Source organism: Rattus norvegicus, chromosome 2 (genome assembly GCF_021556685.1).
Source record: "Rattus norvegicus strain SHRSP/BbbUtx chromosome 2, alternate assembly SHRSP_T2T, whole genome shotgun sequence".
Classification (NCBI taxonomy): domain Eukaryota; kingdom Metazoa; phylum Chordata; class Mammalia; order Rodentia; family Muridae; genus Rattus; species Rattus norvegicus.
The window spans coordinates 236533401-236554865 of record NC_141535.1 but is presented as its reverse complement, the minus strand read 5'-3'; the positions used below and the strand labels follow the sequence as shown (position 1 = coordinate 236554865).

The following is a 21465-nucleotide window of genomic DNA, read 5'->3' as shown; positions in this document are numbered from 1 at the left end:
CCCAGCTTATGACGTTACTTCAGGGGGTGCTTGGGATTTTAGGATGAAGGCTCTACCTGGAGGAAGTAGGCTATTGAAATGGCTTCTTGAACCAGTCTTGACCTTCGTATCAGTCTTTGGTCCCTGGCCTCCATGAGGTGAGTAACCTTGCTCCACCGACTAGGACTGTCTGCCTCACTTGTCAGCTACCCAGAGACTGCTATCTGTGAACTGTAAGCCGAAAAATAAAACCCCTCCTCCTTGTAAACAGCTTCTCTCAGGTATGTGTCTGACCAGCCAAGCTGGTGCTGCTCAAGCTCACGTTTACAGACACATCCTGGCAGACATTACTTCCTTATAGATGAGAATCAGAACAACAATATCAACCAAGCAGACACCCAGGGCTCCCAGGGACTAAACCCCAAACCAAAGAGTACACATGGAGGGACCCATGGCTCCAGCTTCATATGTAGCAGAGGATGGCATTGTTGGACATCAGTGGAAGGGGAGGCCTTTGGTCCTGTGAAGGCTTGATGCCCCAGTGTAGGGGAGGGCCAGGGTGAGGAGGTGGGAGGGAAAGATTGTGTCGGGGAGCACTCTCACGGAGGCAGGGGTCGGGGATTGAATAGGGGGTTTCCGGAGAGGAAACTGGGAAGGGGGATAATATTTAAAATGTAGGTAAAGAAAATATCTAATAAAAATTTAAAAAATCCAAGTGCGTTTTACCAATAAGCATTTCATTTGGGCATAAATGTTACAAAAAGACAGAAAAGCCTCAGAGTTAAAATGCCAGTTAATATACCTTAAAAGAAGCGGGACTTCAATTTCCTGTCTGTGACTTTGGCTCTGTCCTACCTGTGAATTTGATCTCGGCCACCAAACTCATGGGTCTTTATTATTCTCTAGATCTTATCTTTAATGGATATTAAGTTTTTGGACTAGCCTGGCTAAATCTTTTGATTAATTCTCTTCTGCCGAGCAAAGGGATCTGAGACATGGGTGTGAGTCTCAACTTCATAGTAGGATTCTAGCCATAGGAGTGCTCCAAGAGCCATCCGACATTTGATTATGTCAGAAAAACCGCTTACCTTTTCACCTTGTAAACCAGGGGGCCCCACTAGCCCCAAAAGACCTGGGTCACCCTGTAAACAAAACAGAGATATTTAACACCATGAAAGAAAATAGAAAATTAAAGTTTTAATCCGGGACAGAAAGCCCTCCCTGCACATATTTCTGATCTTGACAATCTGGCCTCTCTCAGACCTGCTTAGCATCCTTTCTTATTTTTTCCAGCATCCCTCCACCCCATCCTAAATGCTTCCTCACCTCTTCCAGCACTGAATGACTGATACTTTCCCCATGTGCATGCTTTTATTCCTTTCTCTGTGTTGTTTTATTTTCTAGGAATGCCCCTACCCCCAGATTTACAGTTTTCAGCATCTAAAGGTGTCTCCTTAACCATTGCACAGGGCTGCATTCGAGTGCAGTGAGATTCAGGGATGTCAAGGGTACAGACGAAGGACCTCTCCAGCTCAGGGGAAACGGGATCTTCTAACCTCGAGGACTAGGACTGACTTCTCCCCATCTAGATGAGGACCAACCCCAAGAAATAAAGGAACAAGATTCTTTTGTGGGATTTTCATTTCGCCACCTGCAACAAATCTGATGCAGTGTCAAGAGAGAGAATCAGATTTAATACAAATGCAGTTTCTAAGAGACTAGATTTAAATTATTTTATCATTTTACCTCCCCTTGTCAGCTGGGCTGGTGATACAGCCCTACAGTCTGAGAAGTTAGGTCGAGGGATTACAAGTTCATGGTGTACCTGGTCTGCAGAGAGGGTTCCAGGGCAATTTAACGAGCCCTCCAGTGAAAATTAGGGGTGAAGGGCTCTGGGACGGTGGCTCTGAGGGTCAAACGCTCCCTGCACATTCACGAGGACCTGGTTTAAAATCTCCAGCACCCAGGGGAGCTGAGTACACTAGGACACCTCTGCCACCCAGGGCTCCTCTGGCAGGATGGGAAGCAGAGATAGGAGAGTCTCTGAAGGCCTGTGGGTCAGCTAGCCTGGCTTATTCAGTGGGAGATGGCCAAGAGGCCCTGACTCCATCTACGTGAAGGCAAAGACCAATAGTCAAGGCTGTTGTCTGACTCCCACATGTGTGCTGTGACATGTGAGTGCCCCCTACACACTCACACACATACACACACACACACACACCATATATATACACACTCAGTATACAAACATGTATACATGCACACAAACATGGGATGTACACACACACATGCACACACATAGTATACACATGCACACACACCATAGACATGCACACGCACCATATACACATGTACCATAGACATGCACACACACACATACACATACCATACATGCAGATACACACAGTATACATATATACACATACCATATGCATGCACACACATGCACACACACACATACACACAGTATACATACACACATACGAACAGAAGAGTGTTCTACACATAGTACAGTAGCACAGCCCTTGCCTATCATGCTCGAGGCCTGCTAGTCTTTACACGGAAAAAGACAAACAGCAGAGAAATGCATCTATTCAAAACTTGGGTTTCACTTAAAGCTCACTGGAAGTGCGGCATTAAATTTCTACATCTAACTGCACTTTTAAATACATTGTTAAGCACAGTTAGTGCACGAATAAGTGAAAACACCTCAAATGAGACTTCATTCACACTTCCACTCCTGTTCTGAGACACCCTATATTTTATACAGATCACAGAGAAAGATAAAACCAAGCATTTGATATGACTGCTTGGGTTTAATCTGGAGTCTCTACTTTGAACTCACCAGAACAGAGTTGATCTCTAACTCCAGCATTTAATAATAGAGCGACCGTGCTGTATGTAGATATTTAGATAGCAAATCATCTCTCAGACTTCCTAGAATTTCTTTTTCTCGTAATGATGACTAAGTCAACGAAGACATTGTCTTTCTGGAAATAGACTTTCCTTCATTTTCTGTGTTTTTCTAACGCTATGAATTCAGTCCTAAAACAGGAAGAAAATTCCTAAAATTTTTGATTGATATTTTTGAGGATTCCTGACATGGCTTTAAATTTACAAAAGTTTCTTAATCCAATTTCATGAAAACTCTCTCTGGGAGTCACTGCTGCCTTCACACCACATAAAGGATTAGAATCTTCCTAACATGTATGTCTTTGCATTTAAGTGTTATCGTGTCCTGTATATCAACAGTAAAACCTTTGAAGTTAAGAATTTGTCTGAGGCCAGCCATGGTGGGCAACCACCTGTAATCCCAGCACTTGGGGAACAGAGAGAGGGATCGATGGTGTTTTTGGATACGCAGAGAGTTTGAGGCCAGCCTGCACTACACGAGACCCTTTCTCAAAGGAACATACACAAAGGAAAGTCACAGTCTGCTCCAACATTTCAGCCCATTCACCCTGTGTGCCACAGTGTCAAGCTATAGCAGACACTTTATAAAATTAATGGGAAGGCTTAAACTAGCAACAGAAGCCAATGAAGATTCTTCAAATTCTTTGTTCATTAAAATTCAATAGTTTTCTGCTTTCCTCTATGGACACAATAAAACATGTATTTTAAAGGGAGAAAATAGTATTTATTGATTCACGTGTATGTGTATAGTGTGCGTGTACATGTTTGCATGTGTGTAAGCCTCTGTGTGTGTGTGTGTGTGTGTGTGTGTGTGTGCGCGCGCGTGTGTGTAGGCGTGTGCTTGAGTGACCTCATTTACATATGCACTGTGGAGGCCAGAGGTAATGTTGGGTCTCTTTCTGTCACTGTTTACCTTACTTTTTGGGGCAGGGTCCCTAACTCACCCTAGAATTTAGGGAAAGCCCCTAGGATTTGCCTTTCTTGACCCAGCACGGAAGCTGCCTACCCAGCAGCATCCGCCACTTTAGTTTTTAAGATGTGGCTGCTAGGCATACGAACTCAGGTCCTCATGCTCGTACAGCAAGCGCTTTACCTATTAAGCCATCTCCCCCGACCCCTGGACATTTTTACTTTTAAACATTAAAAATGAATTAAAATGTCTCTATTCCACTGACAAATAATTACCTTTTCTCCAGAAGCAGCTTGGCCTGGGGACAGTCCAGGATCTCCTTTGGGGCCCTGGGTATGAGAGTTAAGAGACACTTAGGGAAGCATTAGGTATGCGCCGCGTATCACCGGCTTTCAGTCACGCGTCCACAGATGCTATACACAGTGTATGGTACTCCATAACATTATTTTGTGCTCACGAATTCTTAACACTTTGTTATCGCTACAAGACCGAGACTGAGCCCACCGACATTTCAGAATGAATGGAGCAGGAGCCCTCCTTGAGGAGCTAGTGGTGTTGCCACAGCCGAGCTCCCTCAGGCACCGGGATACAGCTCTCCACTCAGGCATGCCGGGAGCTCTGACTCCTCAGTGGGTCTCACACAAGGAAGAGCCCTGAATAGAGGGTGACTTCTTGGGTGGAGGATGTTAGTGAGGAAGGAAAGGAGGTGGCACAAGGCCCATGACATGCACGTGGGTAGAATCCATTAAATTCATGTGAAAAATTGACAGAAGATTAAAAATATAGAAAAAAACATTTTGAGGCAAAGTTATTTGCTTTTTAGTATTTTTTTTAGCTCCGTTTGTACAAGCTAAGTTCTCTAATAGCCTCTTAAGGAAAATTGGAATTAAAAAATTAAACACAAGTGATGTTACTATTAAAACCATTTCTTTACATGAATTGTAAGGCTTGTGAATCACAGTGAATTATCAATATTATTTTACCATTGGAGTGAAGATAGTTTAATCAAAGAAAATTCCTTATCACAAAACTTAATATTTTAGCCTATGATGATGCCTGAATAATTTTTCAAACTCTTGAATGTGCATTCTAGCATTGCTTTGATTATTGAGAAAAAAATAAGAAGTAAAAAAGACACTGTTAAAACAGAGATACAGTCAGTGAATTATGCCATCGATTTTCACTCAACAGTTTTGGATACAATATTAAATTAATTTTCTTATGATTCTGCTATGGTTTCAGTATGGCATGCTGGTAGGTGGGAAGTGTTTGGGTGCCGGGGACAGGGACCTCATGAATAGATTAATGAACCAATCTCTCTGAAGTGGGTGACCTGTCTTCTCAGAGGCTCTTGACTATCTATCACAGGGTGTGTTGCAATAAGTCAACCTGTTGTCCCCTAACCCTTCCATATTTCATATTTATGCTGAACCCAGCCAGAAAAGTGCTCACCAAAGCAAACCAATTGGAATGACCTTAAATTGTCCAGACTAGAACCATGGGTTAAAATGAACTTATTTTCTCCCTAAATTTCCCCATCTATGGACTCTGTTGTATCAACAGAAAACAAGTGATTCCAAATGCTTCAGAGAAATGTGTCTTTTTCCTCTCAAAGTATTTGTCAGATTTCATAAAAATATAGAAGCCACAATAGAGAATCTTTAAAATTTCACTTGTGAATTTCCTTACCATTCTCAGCTAGGAATAAATAATCCTCCACTCTTACAGAATGGTTAACTACTGTTTTCACTCTGTGTGAGAGAAGGAAGGACGTGCATCTCTTTTCATGGCTTTATGGGTACTTCTGAACAGCCCTCGAGCTGACTGACTAAGATGATCGGAGGAGTCCCACCTCCTGCTTGGTCTTCTCACTTCACTAATTTCTAATTTAGAAGCAAATTAGAAATATGACTAAGAATCCTGTGTCCAATAGTCAAAGAGACTTTCTGAGAGAAAAGTTTGTTTTCTAGGCTATCTGTTCATAGCAATCACATTTGTACCAAGGAGGCTACAGTAGGACATCTGCGGTTAAAAGATTACTCGCCTAAGAAGTAGTTTTTGGGGTGTCTTAACATTTCAGGGCCCAACTCATTAAATTACAACAATAAGAAGGCTTAGAGGAAAGTGCAGGCAACCCCAACATTTGAGAGGTTGAGTTAAGAAGATTTTTGAGTCCAGGAGTTTAACAGTAGCCATGAAAACATAGCAGGACCCTAATCTTTTCGTTTCCTTTTCTTTTATTGGGTATTTTCTTTGTTTACATTTCAAATGTTATCCCCTTCCCTAGTTTCTCCCCTGTAAAATCCCTATCCCATTCCCCTCACCCCTACCTCCATAGAGGTGTTCCTCCACCTACCACCCACTCTCTCCCTCCTCCCCGCCCTGGCATTCCCCTACACTGGGGCATCAGGCCTTCACAGAACCAAGGGCCTCTCCTCCCATTGATGCCTGACAAGGCCACCTCTGCTACATATGCAGCTGGAGCCATGGGGCAGGGCCCTAATCTCAAAAAGACAAAAACATAAACCTCCCATAGACTAAGTGGCATTGTGTATATAAAGGGGCAACGATACCCAGAGGCATGTGCTAAAGCAGAGGCCACAGAGGGATGCTGCTTGATCGCAAGCTCGCTCTCCATGGCTCACTTGGCTTGCTTCTCTGTGCTCTCCAGGACCACCTGACCAGACAATTCTGTTAATAAACCATGACCCAGGACCGTCAGACTTTCTACTTGCCAAATCTATCCTGAAAGGCAGAGAGCTTTCTTCTAAAATGTCAGGAAAATGACATAATGCTCATCAGGATTTGCTTACCTTTGGACCTGGCAGTCCAGGCAGCCCGGGATTTCCATGTGGTCCCGGAATACCCTGCAAATAAGGAGAGTGCCTCGTTATTCCCAGATATAAGCAGCAGGACTTCTTTTCATGTTCATACAACTATTACATAACATAACCTAACTAAAACAAATGATTAAAATAAAATTAAAACTATATTTTCATAGTCATTCCTCCCGCCACCTTTGACACCCTAGCCTTGGAAAGACCAGCTATGTTATTCAGACAGCAAAGCGGCAGGTTCCACTCTTTACATCAAACATGGCCTGGAGCTGTGGCATTGCCTTCCGCCTCTGTCCCCAGCGCACAGATAACTGTTCTATCTGAGCTGTGCTGTCACATGCCTAACGATGTGTGCCAGTTTGGTTTCTGTGCCCTTCAACCTGTGCACCCCTTCCTGTAGTCAAGATCTGCATATGGGAAAATTCGCTGACCTTGCTACATCTTTCTTGGTGATTCCTCAAGCCTGTTTTGTTCTGCCTTCTCTTAAAACCTCAGACTCGGGTCTTCAGAGATGGCTCAGCGGTTAAGAGCACCGACTGCTCTTCCAGAGGTCCTGAGTTCAATTCCCAGCAGCCACAAGGTGGCTCACAACCATCTGTAATGGGATCCGATGCCCTTGTCTGGTGTTCATGAAGAGAGCTACAGTGTACTCACATACATAAAATAAAATTTATAAAAAAACTCTTGGACTCGTTTTCATAAAGAGTCATCTCTCTCCTGACAATTCTGTGGAAACTAGTGTATGTGAGATTCAGTGTGCTGCCGGCCGTCACCTCACTCACGCTGTTCTAGTCCAGTATGTAAGCCTTTCCAGTATGTAAGCCTTACAGTGCTGTTTCAACTGCCTCATGACTTGTGCTATTTACTTTCAGGATTAAAATGTCTTTGAAAAGACACTCTTTATCTTACCAGTCTATTGTTTCATATAGTATCATCCCATCAGACACTTGGCCGTTTGTCAGTTTGATTGTCCTTTACTGATGAATAATTATGATCTGAATCTAAAACCTGACTCTGTCCCCTGAGAAGCTAGTTTGCGCCTTCAACGACGCTCATGCTTCACATTTCTCATTGCTAACTCATGCAACGACCTCGTGAGACAGCTACTGCGGTCTTACTTACAGAGAAGAAAAATTAACTTCACAGAAACAGTGAGCGCAGAGGCTGAAACGCGCTCTCCCGAAAGTTTCCAGGTCTGCAGACCCCTAGTGGGTTTTACCATCTCACCTCTGGGCTTTCTAGGCATAATATTAATATACAAGACAGACTAAACCATTTGCCTGCCTCTTCGGGAAAAAAAATGTTGTAGGGAACTCAACGATGACACTGGAGATGCGTCTAATGAGAATAAAACCAAGGAGAAAATATTGCAGCAGTGGTGTTGTAATCTTAAGAAAGAGAAGGCGGCAGGGATTGACGAATGGATGGGTGCTGTAGGCTTCAGGGTAATGGGTTTAATCCTGTTTCCCAAAACTCACGGCGCAACCATGCGCCAACACAGTGGCTTCAGGGAAACCTGTGCCAAGGAGCATTTGGGATTTTTCAGAGAGGAATGATGCTCTGGTTGCGGCCAGATAAGATCAAATTTAGGGACGAGAATTTGCATAGCTGCCACTTACTTAGAGAATTGGGGGAAGGAGATGAAGTTAGGAACGCAACTGTGATAAGTAGCCTCACTAAGCAGGCGTCCTCTCCAGAGGGGAGGGCAGGTTGGGCAAACCAGAGCTGGGTATTAGAGGAGACTGTGTGTCCTGAGTCACCCTAGTGGGAGTGACAGCCTGAGCATGAAGAGGGAATGGGATCAGTACAAAGAAAGCTGGGAGCAGAAACGCAGGTTCTAGTGTCTCCTCACAGAAGGTGGAGGGATGAGGTGACAGACTGACTTGCTGTAAGGCAGAGAATAGGCAAAGACTGGAGGGGCTGTGGACAGGATGTGGGAGGGGATGGGGGAGGGGACACAGGGGAGGACAGAGGAGGGGATGAGCAGGAGGGGATGAGGGAGGGATGAGGGAGGGATGAGGGAGGGGATGTGGGAGGGGACAGGGAGAGGTGGGGGAGGGGATGTGGGAGGGGATGTGGGAGGGGACACAGGAGAGGACAGAGGAGGGGATGAGCAGGAGGGGATGAGGGAGGGATGAGGGAGGGGATGTGGGAGGGGGTGGGGGAGGGGATGTGGGAGGGGACAGGGAGAGGTGGGGGAGGGGATGTGGGAGGGGTGGGGGAGGGGTGGGGGAGGGGATGTGGGAGGGGACAGGGAGAGGTGGGGGAGGGGATGTGGGAGGGGGTCGGGGAGGGATGGGGGAGGGGAGAGGGAATGGGGGAGGGTCTGACAGGCCATCAACTCCAGAGTTTCAGAGTTTAGATGCCAAAAGGTCGCTCAAGCACAGTGGGATCTAGTGTGAATCTAGAGAGGGGAAAGTAATATTTTACAGCAGCTGGGCTTTATATTCTTAGTACGTTATAAATCGGGGTGCAAAGAAAGTTGATTACACTAAACCCATTTGCATCTGTCTTTATGACCCACGATTCTTTTTCTAGCTTATTGAAGACAGTCTTTCTTTAGCAAAGAAATCCCCCATCTATTTCTCTAGGATTGGAGGAAACTAGATCTAACAGAGCAATAAATCTTTTCTGGAACCCGTGTCACGTGAGAAACTGCTGCTGATCCCTAAGGCAACTCCTTTCCTTCCGCTGCTCCTTCCCTTCTGCTGATGGCTCCAGTATTTCCCACTCTGCAATCCAGGAATGCACTATTGAAGGAAATCTGATCTTGTTTCCTTCCTGATCAACGCTTACCTTGGAACGTTCCTATCACTCTGTCACTAAGAATGAGGGAGAAGCCTAGCAGAGCAGCCATGACTCTCTAACTCTGATCCCATTCCTTGGACATTTTCACAGAGACTTCTTTGTCTATAAACAAGGCTGCAGTGGAGAGGCTAAATGTGAAGATGCAGCTTTCCAGAGGATGTGCAGCACCGGGGGCAAAACCACCCTGGGACCTTACACATTTATCAGACAGCTTGACATGAAGTCCGTCTACTCACCCGCGGGCCTCTCTTGCCTGAGGGACCTGGGATACCCATCGGACCAGGGGGACCCTAAGGAAGCAAACATCAAGGCATTAGGCAGAATATTAGTAAGCATGTCTTTCCTCACAGATCTTTATCAGATTTCTGCTCCATGATAACTCCTTTTGTCTCTTCTCCCATTCCCTGTTCCTGGCTGACAACGATTTTAAAGCAACATTAACCCCTCACCCAAATCAGCATGGGTGGGGGAAACTCTATCTCTTTTCCTCCTTAATCTGGCCAGAAATGGCAGTGCGAAGTCCATGGCTTACAGTTGTAGCATGCTATCTGGCTTTTACAGACAGCATAGCTAGTAGTTTTGTGCATGATTTTTACCTAAATTTATTGTTATTCTGGAAGGAGAAATTCAGCTTAGAGGTGGAGCTCAAATCAAGTACAGCTGGAGTTTTCATTTGTTTTCTTTTTAACACCCTTCAACTACAACTTTATGTCCTTGGAGAGGACTTTAACTTGGAGAAAGGAAAGCGCTGAACATTTTGTGTTCTTTTAAAAACACAAAGAGTTATAGCAAGGATCTTCATCAGTGCTACAATGTTACCTGTTTCAATGAGGCTCTTCTTCTAAAGGTCTAATGGAGCTGTCTTATACCAAATGTGACATAGGAGGAGCTCACTAATAAAGCTAGATGACTTACAAAGCAACAATAGAGGGGGCAGAGAGACAGCTCAGTGGTTTAGAAAACCGGCAGCTGTTGCACAGAACCTGGGTTTAGCTCTCATGCAGAGGCTCACAACTGTCCCTAACCACTGTTCCTGGCTTTTGCAAGCACCAGGCATTCACACAGTGCACTTACAGAAATGAATGCAAACACTCACATCCATAAAATAAAAATAAATCTTAAGTAAAGAAGATGAAGACAAAGTCTTCAGTGTGGGACAGTATTTGCAAAGTGTTCATCCGACAAGGTGGTCATACAATATGTAAGAACTGTAGAAACCTCGGGACAAATTAATCTCTGAGATTGGACAAAACAACTCTGTGGACATTTCTGGAAAGAAGATATACAAGTGTCTAATAAGCATGTGGGGAAATGTTCAGTTTTTCTCTGGTCCTCAAAGAAATGCAATCAAAACCACAACAGAATATTATATTCCCTCAGTTATTTTTTTTCCAAAATGCAAAAACAACAACAAAAACAGATAAATACACACACAAACAGAAACTAAATACAGCCAGGGTGAAGGCATTCTCGTGAACTCTTGTTAGTAGGGATGAAAATTAATACAGCAACTATAGGAAGCAGTGTGGATGCTCCACAAAACATAAAAGCAGACCTTCGCCATTCCACTATCCTGGTACTGAACACGCACACCCGAAAGAAATGAGGCCAGCACAGGAGAGAGAACCTGTTCCTCCATGTTTATCATGACACTGACAGCAACTAATGAGAGAGTTAATCTAGGTTCTTACCAGGAGATGACTAGATAACAGAATACCTCACACAATACAAGCAAGGATATGCTATTCACCCATAAGAATGAAATCCTACGGCAAAACATGGGTGGAGTCGGAAAACTCAGAAAAGCACCATGTATTTCCACTCAAGCATAGAAGCTAAAATTACAAATATGGCAGTTACAAAGAGGAGAGGAGAGCGGTTTGGAGATTTCCAGAGGAGGAGGCAGTGTACAAAGGCACTGTTACAGAGGAAAGGGGCTTTGGGTCTTCCAGGATAAAGGATGACTAGTTTGCAATAGCACGTACGTCATGAAGGGCTAGCAGACAGAATTGGAAGGCTCATACAAAAGATGAAATGGAAATTAATGTACCTAATACTTTGATTTTCCGTATTATTGGATTATCACACTGTGAAAAAGGATGTGTATCTGTTATGTCTATAGAAGTATAAATTTAAAAATCACTGTGAAAGAACTGTGTAGAGATACAAACAGTAGAATATGATCACCCAAAACTGGAAACTGGCCACTCCACAGGGCTCCCACAGAGACATCAGGAAGTAAAACGAACCTGACACCACCCATTCTCCAACTAGCACTCTGTAATCTACCTTCTGTTTCCCACAGTTTTGAAGAATAACTCTCAAAGCTCAGCTGTGCCCTTCCCAGAAGAAGAAAGGAAAGATTCCTAACCGCCACTCAGTTCCCACTCTCTGACTCCTCTGTAGCTCTTACCAATACTGATCAATTTCTTCCCCCGAATTATCTTTTTTCATGGCTTTTGTAATAAGAGCAATATTTTTCTCTGCACAAGAACTACTCTGCTTTCTTCTTCTATAACCAAAAAAAAAAAAAGTTTCCCATGGCTTTGGTTTCTAACCCTCTCCAACAGCTCTTTCTTTGAAAATATTATACAACCGTACCATTTCAACTGCAGTATTGACAAGGAGGACTCTCAAGTTGACACCCAAGCCTTGACTTCGCTTCCTCAGTTCTTTTAACTGAATTACGCATCGCCTCTCCTTGTCAACCATCATCTGCTGCTGTTACGTGGGTGGATTCTCATTGCTGTTTTAAGCAGTCTGCAACCTTAAATCCTGACAACAATCTCTAGTTCCCTCTTTTTCCTTGGACCCTGGATCCAAGTAATTCCGAGCGCTAGCACAGATCTTCTTTCAGAATATCTCCTGAATTTTGCCCTCCCATTTTTTACTTCTGCCAACCCAAATAATGTCTCAATCACATAAAACCAAGATGTCACCAGGAGCTGCCCATCAACTTTGGGTACCGTGACCAGACTGACTTTGGTAAGTTAATACTCTTGCTTAGAAACCTAAAAGATGCCCCAAAACAATGTAAAGTCCTGACGGTCAGATTGACAGTTGAGACTCTGTGATGTGACTGATCTTACTTGGGTTTTGTCTGTCAATATTCAGTCTACCACAGCATTAGCCTTAGAGACAGAAAGTGAATATTTAGATCCCAGATCATTGACCAGTATTATTGGCAAGACAATAAACTCCTTGGCCTTCAGTTGCTTTCACTGAAACATGAGGAAATGGCACTAGCGTCACAAAGCTCATTCAAGAGAATGCACAGGAAGGGCTAGTTAGAGCCTGCACCACATCATTGGGTGGCAGTTAGCATTCTGTCTTCCCCATGTTAAGAAGGGAAACCTGCTGTTCTCACCAATGTTCACACCCTAAGGCCCAGTCCTATGTCATTCTGTCCTAAGAACCTGCCACAAGCAGGGATCCATGACCCCAAATGTTATTTTCACCCCACATATTTAGCTTACGAGATTATGTCTTTCAGAAGCACATGGCTTATTTTAACGTTTTAAGTGTGTGGGGGGGAGAGGGAGAGAGAGAGAGAGAGAGAGAGAGAGAGAGAGAGAGAGAGAGAGAGAGAGAGAGAGAGAGCACATGGATCATAGGTGATTGTGAGCAGTCCAAGGTGGTACTGGTAACTGACCCAAGGATAATAACAGAACTCACTCACTCTTAACACTGAGCCTTCTCTCCAGCACCCAACAGGATGCACCTTCCCTCACCACAAGAAATAGTTGCACACTACACGTGCACGCTAATTTTCTTACTGAAATGTAGGTTCCTTCAGAGCAGGCTGGTTCTTCTGACTCAGGCTCGGCTGACACTGACAGAATGTGACCACATTATTGCTCTGCAAATCCAGATGGGATAACTGCTCGGACTCCACAGAACAGACTAGGAGATAAATGCTTCTCCCACTGCACCTACTTTCTGAGGAAAGTAAGTGGCCACCTATTGGTTTATTCTGGCCTCTCAGCAATTAAATAGTAACAATATTTTATTGTTCTTTATAATACAATCACTGCAAAGAGGTTGTGTGAGTGAGTATGAGTGTGTGTGAGTGTGTGAGTGTGTGTGTGTAAGTGTGTGTGTGAGTGTGTGTGTGAGTGTGTGAGTGTGTGTGAGTGTGTGTGAGTGTGTGTGAGTGTGTGTAAGTGTGTGTGTGAGTGTGTGTGAGTGTGTGTGAGTGTGTGAGTGTGTGTGAGTGTGTGAGTGTGTGTGTAAGTGTGTGTGAGTGTGTGAGTGTGTGAGTGTGTGTGTGAGTGTGTGTGTGAGTGTGTGTGTGTGTGTGAGTGTGTGTGTGTGTGAGTGTGTGTGTGTGGGGGGGGCATCTAGTGGATTTATTGTAGCCTCCAACAGTTTGCCTCAGGAAGGGTTGTGGAGAAGTCATCAGCTGCCTCAAGTAATAACAACAGGGAAACACAAGGACATGGCATCATCTTACCCCAGACAATGGTTTCAAGAACTCAACCAACGGCTCAAGTTGGATTTTCATTAAATAAAGAAGTATCTTGATGGTGCTAGAGAGATGGCTCAGCAGTCAAGAGCATTCGATGTTCTTTCAGAGGACCTGGGTTTGATTCTCAGCACATACAGGGTGGCTCACAACACATACAGGGTGGTCTATAACCCCAGGGGACTGGATGCCCTCCTTTGGCCTCCCTGGCCACCAGACATTCATGTGGTACAGAGACACACGCCACCAAAACACCCATACACACACACACACACAAGACAGTTTTAAAATACGCCCTAGGACATAGCATATTTAGAATTTTGAAATAAAATCCTGAAGATGTACAGGCAAATTACTTAAGATTTCCAAATATCAATAGCAAAAGCCAAGCAGATGCAATACCAATTTGTAATGAGGTTTTAATAATTACAGAAATTTTTCAAATGTTTATCTCCAGTTGTACCTGTATAGTGGAAGAAATTCAGAACTGAAAAGTTCAGACCACAGTTTCACAAACTTGTTTGCATATTATTAGATTGACTTGGGGTTCTCCACTAAATAGGCTACCCTTTCCTCCCCAAGTAGGTTGGTTGACTGAGTACTTTTATATAAGGTAGGTAGAGCTTATATTAATCTGATTGTAGGTTGGCTACATCATTGTAGAGATAGCGAAATACATTATTCACCTTGAGATGAAAATATTTCACTGAGAGTGATAACGGTATAGGTTTTCCCCCAGCAGTTGTCTACAAAATAATGTCTATATAAAAATAAATATTATACTTTCCTAATCCACTTGATGCGATTTTGATAGCGGAATACTTAACTGGTATATTCACTATATTTTCCTTCATCTTTTATATATACCCTTTTAACATAACTAGTCATTGAGTGTGTGTATTTGTTTTTTTAAAAAATGTATATAAGTCTATGCTTTGCAGCTAAATTCCTGGTTGGATCTCAACTGAATTAGAAAACCATATAGTCTCCCCGCCACTTTACTCAGAATTAGGTAACTTTCAGCCTACCAGTCAGGAACAAAAGTGTAATTTGAGACAGGACTATGTTCTGGCTGATAGCATGATGTCATCCACTGTGGCTGGGTACATTTCTAAAACATGTCTGGTCTGTCCTATGCTGTATGGTCCAGAGATCTCTTCGAAATACATGGTAAGTTAGTGCATTAACACATGCCTCAAAAGGAAAAGTCCAACTTACGGGAGGTCCAGTGTCTCCTTTTGGCCCTCTCAGATACTCCAGGTCAAGCATGGCGTTATAATCCTCATAATAGTAATATTCATAAGGCTGGGGCTCATAGCTATTTTCCATGGGATTAGTAGCATCAGGGTAAAATTCACCTTCCTTCCTTAGTTCAAGGTGGTTATCCACCGAGGGCCCGTGTATCACTTTATACAAGGTGCTGTTTAAGATCCGTTCCATTTCCATGAGTTCATTGGTGTGTAGGTTTGCCGTGATAGCCTTCTTGAGGTTAGTCACGGTGTCTTGATTTGTCTGTGCAATGCTGGATGATGCCTTCTTAGGTGAGGGCAGGCCAGCTGCCTCCTCATGTTGGGTGATGTTGAATTCAGGGAAGAGAGGACTGATTCTCTCCTCTTCGTTCATTCCTGCCTCGCTAGGGAGACGATGCGGCACTGACAGGGTTAAGTTTGTCTCGCCCTTGGTGGTGATTTCTTTAGCTTGAATTCTGTAGCTTGGGAGAGTCACAGCTGAGATGTTTTCTGAATGGAAAGAGGTTAACCGAACCCTTGGTGTCTGGTGCTCGTGGCTTTCATGGACTGTGGCCGAACCATTACCTGTGTTGTTTGAAATGCTCTTGCTATCATCCGTGAATGTCTCCCGTGGCAATTCTGCCTCATCAAATCCTTTGGGGAAGGGAGCCTGCTCTGTGAATCTCTTCTGTGTCAATTCTGTTCCTGCAAGTCCTCTGGGCAAGGGAGTGTGCTCAGGGTATCTGGTGGGCACCACTTCTGTATGAGAAAGGCTTCTCTCAGCCTGGGATGCATCCGTTCGGGGACACTGTTGTTTCAGGTGACTGCAATAGTCAGCAGATGCCACTGCAGAAGGCACAATATCCAACTGGCACACTGTTCCTTCGAAGTGGGCAGAGCTGTTATTCATACTTCCCAAGGTAAACACACTGTGAGGGTCAAAGGTCTGAACTTCTGAAGTAGTCTCTCCACTAAAATATCTCTTCCCACACTCAACGAACATGGAGACAACACGGTGGTCAACAGTGATGGCCAATGAGTGCCAGCGCTCATCGTGGATGCTGTAGTCGAAAGTTACTGTTCGCTTTCCTCCGACGTGCACTATGAGTTTCTTAGGTAAGAGCTGCACGCCAAACTGCAGCCTGTTGTTATTCCGAATGCTGAAGAGAAATGCATTGTTCACTTGGAGTGACTGCAACCCAATCAACACTGTCAGCGGCTGCCTTAGGCTAACTGGTAAAATGTTCACGAGAGGTGACTCTATGTAGGCGTTGTCTGTTAAGACCACACCAAATTCCGTTAAGTGGACCCCCTGAGGTAATGGTGTGGACAATGACGGCACGGCTGTCACCGATGACGCGTATCTTACATCTCTGCCGCCAAGGCCTAGTTGCTGAAGAATGTCTATGCCTGGGAATGAGAAGAGAGAAAGGTGGGAAGGATCTTACTGCTATGCATCCATACAGATATTCAAGTACAAAAACAAAACTTTCTTTCCAATTGATGTAAGCATGCTCTATCCATGAGCAATTTCTAGATAGTGAAAGCTAGTGAGAGGGGTGTGACTGCCAATAATGTGAATGAAGCAAGTATGGACGTGCATGAGCGCGCGCACACACACACACACACACACACATACACACACACACACACGTACATACACACATACTACACACACACCACACACACACACAAACACACAAACACATACGCACACAATACACACACAAACACACACACATGTACACACACACACTACACACACACCACACACACCACACACACACACAAACACATACACACACAATACACACACATACACACACAAACACACATATATACACACAAACACAGACATATATACACATATATACACACAAACAATGCACACGCATATATACACATGCATGTGCACACACACACAACACACACAATATACACACATACACACACAAACACACACATACACACAATACACACACATACACACACAATATACACACATACATACAATATACACACACAAACACACACATATATACACACATATACACACAAACAGTGCACACACCTATACACACATGGATGTGCACACATACACACAAACACACACACAGACCCATACATAGACACACACACAGATACACACATGTACACACATACACACACATACACACACAAACACACAGAGACAGACACATACAGACACACACATACACACATATAACACACACACTCATACACACACACACATGCACACACACACACGCATACACATACACACCCACAATACATATGCACATACACACATACACACACACATCATTATTTTTTATGCCTCCAAGTAATTTGATCAGTTGAGCCCTTTTGATTTTTCTCATGTTATATGATTTTTCTCATGTTTGCCACTCCACTATAAACACACATTCACGGCTTCTGAAAGGTCCCTCACATCCTGAACTTATAACTGAACATTTAATGACATCCACGTTCAGGTGGAACTGAGAGCCCGCTGATGACTGTGATCTGTAGCTCAAATCCTCTTTGTAAACTAATTTCACACCAGCGCTTAAATTCTAATCTTCCCATCTTCTTGGAATTTAATGTCAGCTTTCTGTGCCTTAAACCTTAATAATAAACTACACTCAAAGTACCTCGGTGACTTCCACGAATCATGGAGGAATGCGGGAACGGAGTCTGAATTTGCTTTGTTGTGAGTGCCGCTCTTGCTGTCACTTTCAAGTTTCTCTTCAGTGATTTTTACCCAGTTCATACACTCTTATTCAATATTTGTTATGTAATGCACATTTCCTGTAATATGGCTTTGATATAACTGTTGATTAAATTATCTATTGTTCATCAAGTTGCTCTGAGTAGCGACCTGATTGTCTCTCACTCAATGGTAAACTCCTGGAAGATAGGTCTGTCCGACTCATTATTGAGCATCCACTATTTCCTTGCAGAGACTTCTAGAATTTCTGAATGAATGATCTTTTCCACCACCATCCAATCAGATTTGATATCCGCCATTAGAGTCATATGGCTTTACACGCATGGCATTCACTAATGAATGGATCCTTTCTGGAATATACAGAGAGCTACACACACACACAATGGTGTGATCCTCATGGTACCACTAGTTAGACATCTCCCATCTGCATCTACGTGTGCTTGTCATAATATCTGGGTAGATTATTACATATTTGTAAAAGAATTATAATATGTAAGGAAAAGTAAAAATGTTGAAATTAGCTAAGAATATTTAGCACTATTAGTTTTCCTTTTATGGCAAAGTAGAGATATTTGACAGTTTCTTTCTATTCATTGGAAAGAATGAAGCATCAAGAGAGACTCTGGGTCCCAAGTTGGACAAAATGCGTAACAATGGAATAATTAAAGTATACTAACCATGCGTACCCTGGTACTATATTTTAAATGCTTTCTCACAGAGATGTGTGCAAAACTCTCCAGGGAGTTACAGTAAAATTGTCAGCTGTGAATGAAGTAATTATAATTTTGTAGGGTTTATAAAGGACATAAAGTTTGTATCTAAAATATTATGCGATAGTGGGTCTCAAACTTTTTCATCAAAATGTTCTCAACAGCAAGGCAGAAATGTAAACTCCCTTAGAGATTGTGTGGCCCATTTTAAAGCATTAGTATATAATTTGAAAAAATCACCACTGTTCTCTTATGTTATTTCAGTATAATTAATGTAAATTTTTCATTGTAATCTATAACATGATTGTTTTCATATTCAATATATATTACTGACAAGCTAAAGTGGTTAACTGTACTTAGAACCAATCTAGAACAAAACTCACACTCTCGGAGTGTGCTGTGTCAGTCTGTGACTTGAGGGGCCCCTGCCCAGTCTCAGGAGAAAGCCATGGAGGAGTGTTTCTTCTTTGAAAATTTAAAGTATATATTACCATAGAGTCTGTAAAAATCATTGTTCTGTGCGTCAAGTAAATCATTCTGACACAAGATAAATCTCTGTCTTGGGGGAAACCTGCCTTGCAAGAACGTCTCTGTTTCTAGTAGTGATTTGACCTTATTAAAATGAGCTGTTATTGGAAGAGCATTAATCTGGAAACTTAAGAATGGCTGTGTGTCTTGCTATCTTAGACGTACTTCAGTCTGCTTCCTCCGACTTTACTGTGTTATGGTATTTGTAGTGAGTAACTTGAAGGAATCCGATGCTTTTGAACCATTATCACTCAGTAAGTTCTCTGTTAATGAACCAGGAGTGCACTCCTGAGACGGTCTGCTCACTGCTGTCCTGAGACGGTCTGCTCACTGCTATGTATGCGCTACTTTTTGGGTGCTTGGCCACACTCTTGACTAATAACGTGGATAGACTTCCAGCTTTGAGACAAGTTCAGCTAATCTCTTTTTGCCTTACTGTCCTATCAATATCATTTTACAACCTCATTATCATGTTGTAGAATAGTATACAAACTTAATAATGAAGTCAATGTAAGCATTCTGGAACCGTCTCTATTTCTCATGACGTCACAGAACTGAGCTTACCACGTGGGGTTTTCTGGTGATCTTTCTATGCTCATCTCTCCCTTCCTTTTCTGTCCTGCTTGACTTGTGACTCCACTGGAGTCAACCTTAGAAGTTTGTCTTTTTATGAGAAACAATAAACTTAATGTAGAACGTCAAATAAACTACTCAGAAAGTTTCATATGTTATTCTTCATGATTCTTTTCTGTTACCCTGTGTTTGAGATTCTTAGCTTCCTTTTGTGGTTTGAATGTTTTGCTCTGTTCTAAGATAATGCCGGTCCCTGTCACTTCAGAAGTGTGGCCTTTTGATTTATTTTCCTATTTTGTCCATTGTCTATATCATGGGTTAGTGTCAGGCTTTCTCTTACCTTTATCTACTTTCCTTTTCTAACTTCTGACATTAAGCCACTTGGCTACGACGGCATTTAAGTTAACATCTGCCAGAGCAATGCCTTAGGCATTGCTGTCTTCCAGATTTCACAGGTGTAGTCTGCCTTGATCTTGTTTTCCAGAAACTGTTTGTGTGCGTTCCCCACATCTTTGTGAAGGTTTAACGTTCCAGTCACCAGCTTAACATACTACTTTGTTGTCTGACATTGTTACGACAGTCTGACCTACAGCAATGTGACCGGAGTTTAGTGAAAACTGATCTTAGTCTGCTAAGATATTGGTGGAGAACTGAATATGTTCCATGGGGTTAGGCGTCACTGCCCTCCTTCTGTGACCTCTTTTTCTTTACGTTCATACGACTGATCCAGTTGAAATGGCTTTTTTTGTTCAATTGATACCTTTCTGTCTTAATGGGTCTCCTGCACTGGGTAAACTCCCTCTATTGGTCTTCCAATCTTACCCTTTTCTACGAGGTTTTATTCCTGCCTCATAGCAATATTTCTCTATGGATTTTTTTTTTGGCTACATTTGTGTGCATTTCTCTTTGGAGTCTTTCTACCAATGGTCCACCAAATTCTTCACTTGTCCATTGTTTCCCAACTGAGCGTATCTGGTGGAAGAATGCTATGAGGAGATGGCTGTGCCTTCCAATCTCCTCCAGTGGTGCCAGCATTTGCTGTCTAAAATTAGTTCTCTTTGGGTCCCACCCCTCTGTGAACCGGACTAATTCAGGAGGCCTTACACAGCCAGCTCTGCCCTTCCCTTTCTCCTTCCTCTGGACTCATTCCTGATTGTTCAAGCCTGATTGTTCAAGCTTCAGAAGGAATCCATCACAAAAAAATGTAAATTTTTGCATTTCATGAGCCCTCTCCCATGAAGCCAGTAGTAGGATCTGTGCTTCTGTCTTGTACCTTCCTTCTGGGTAGTGTCTGCTTTTCTCAGACCCAATCCCCACCACAGTTTTTCCTCAACTTTCTTCAGTTCCTCATTTTCTGGTAACCCCCAATCACAAAATTATTTTCATTCCTACTTCATAGTAGTTACTTAGTTGTTACTGCTATGAATCACAATGTAAATATCTCTGTTTTCCAATGGTCTTAGGTGACCCCTGTGAAAGGGTTGGTCCACCTGCAGATTGAGAACCACTGCCCTAGCACTTCTGGTATTCCAGAGCTAAACATTAAGTATTTCCTTTCAGAGACCTTGTTTCTGTGACTGTTTCCTGCGTGTTAACAGTGAACCGCGTCATCTCCATGAGCACCTCCTTTGCTCTTCAGATTTTAGCCCTCGTAGATTTTATGGGTCTCTGGGTTTTTTTTTCCGGAACTGAAAAGTTTAGGATTATTTGTTCTCTTAAGCTTGTATATTTTATACAGAATATAAAAGGGGAGGTGGGAAGATATTATCTCTAGAGTTCCGT

The 21465-nt window shown here is 43.0% G+C and overlaps 1 protein-coding gene across 3 annotated transcripts in view; it reads right to left on the bottom strand.

Moving 5' to 3' along the window:
• Nucleotides 1-21465, bottom strand: part of Col24a1 (collagen type XXIV alpha 1 chain) — a 257704-nt gene that overhangs the window by 221671 nt on the left and 14568 nt on the right. For all 3 annotated transcript variants that reach the window (XM_087631264.1, NM_001447429.1, XM_087631268.1), the window contains 5 exon segments: nucleotides 15131-16551; nucleotides 9684-9737; nucleotides 6616-6669; nucleotides 4078-4131; nucleotides 1068-1121 (listed from right to left, as the gene is read on the bottom strand). In XM_087631264.1, coding sequence (XP_087487390.1) covers nucleotides 1068-1121; nucleotides 4078-4131; nucleotides 6616-6669; nucleotides 9684-9737; nucleotides 15131-16551 — 1637 coding nt within the window.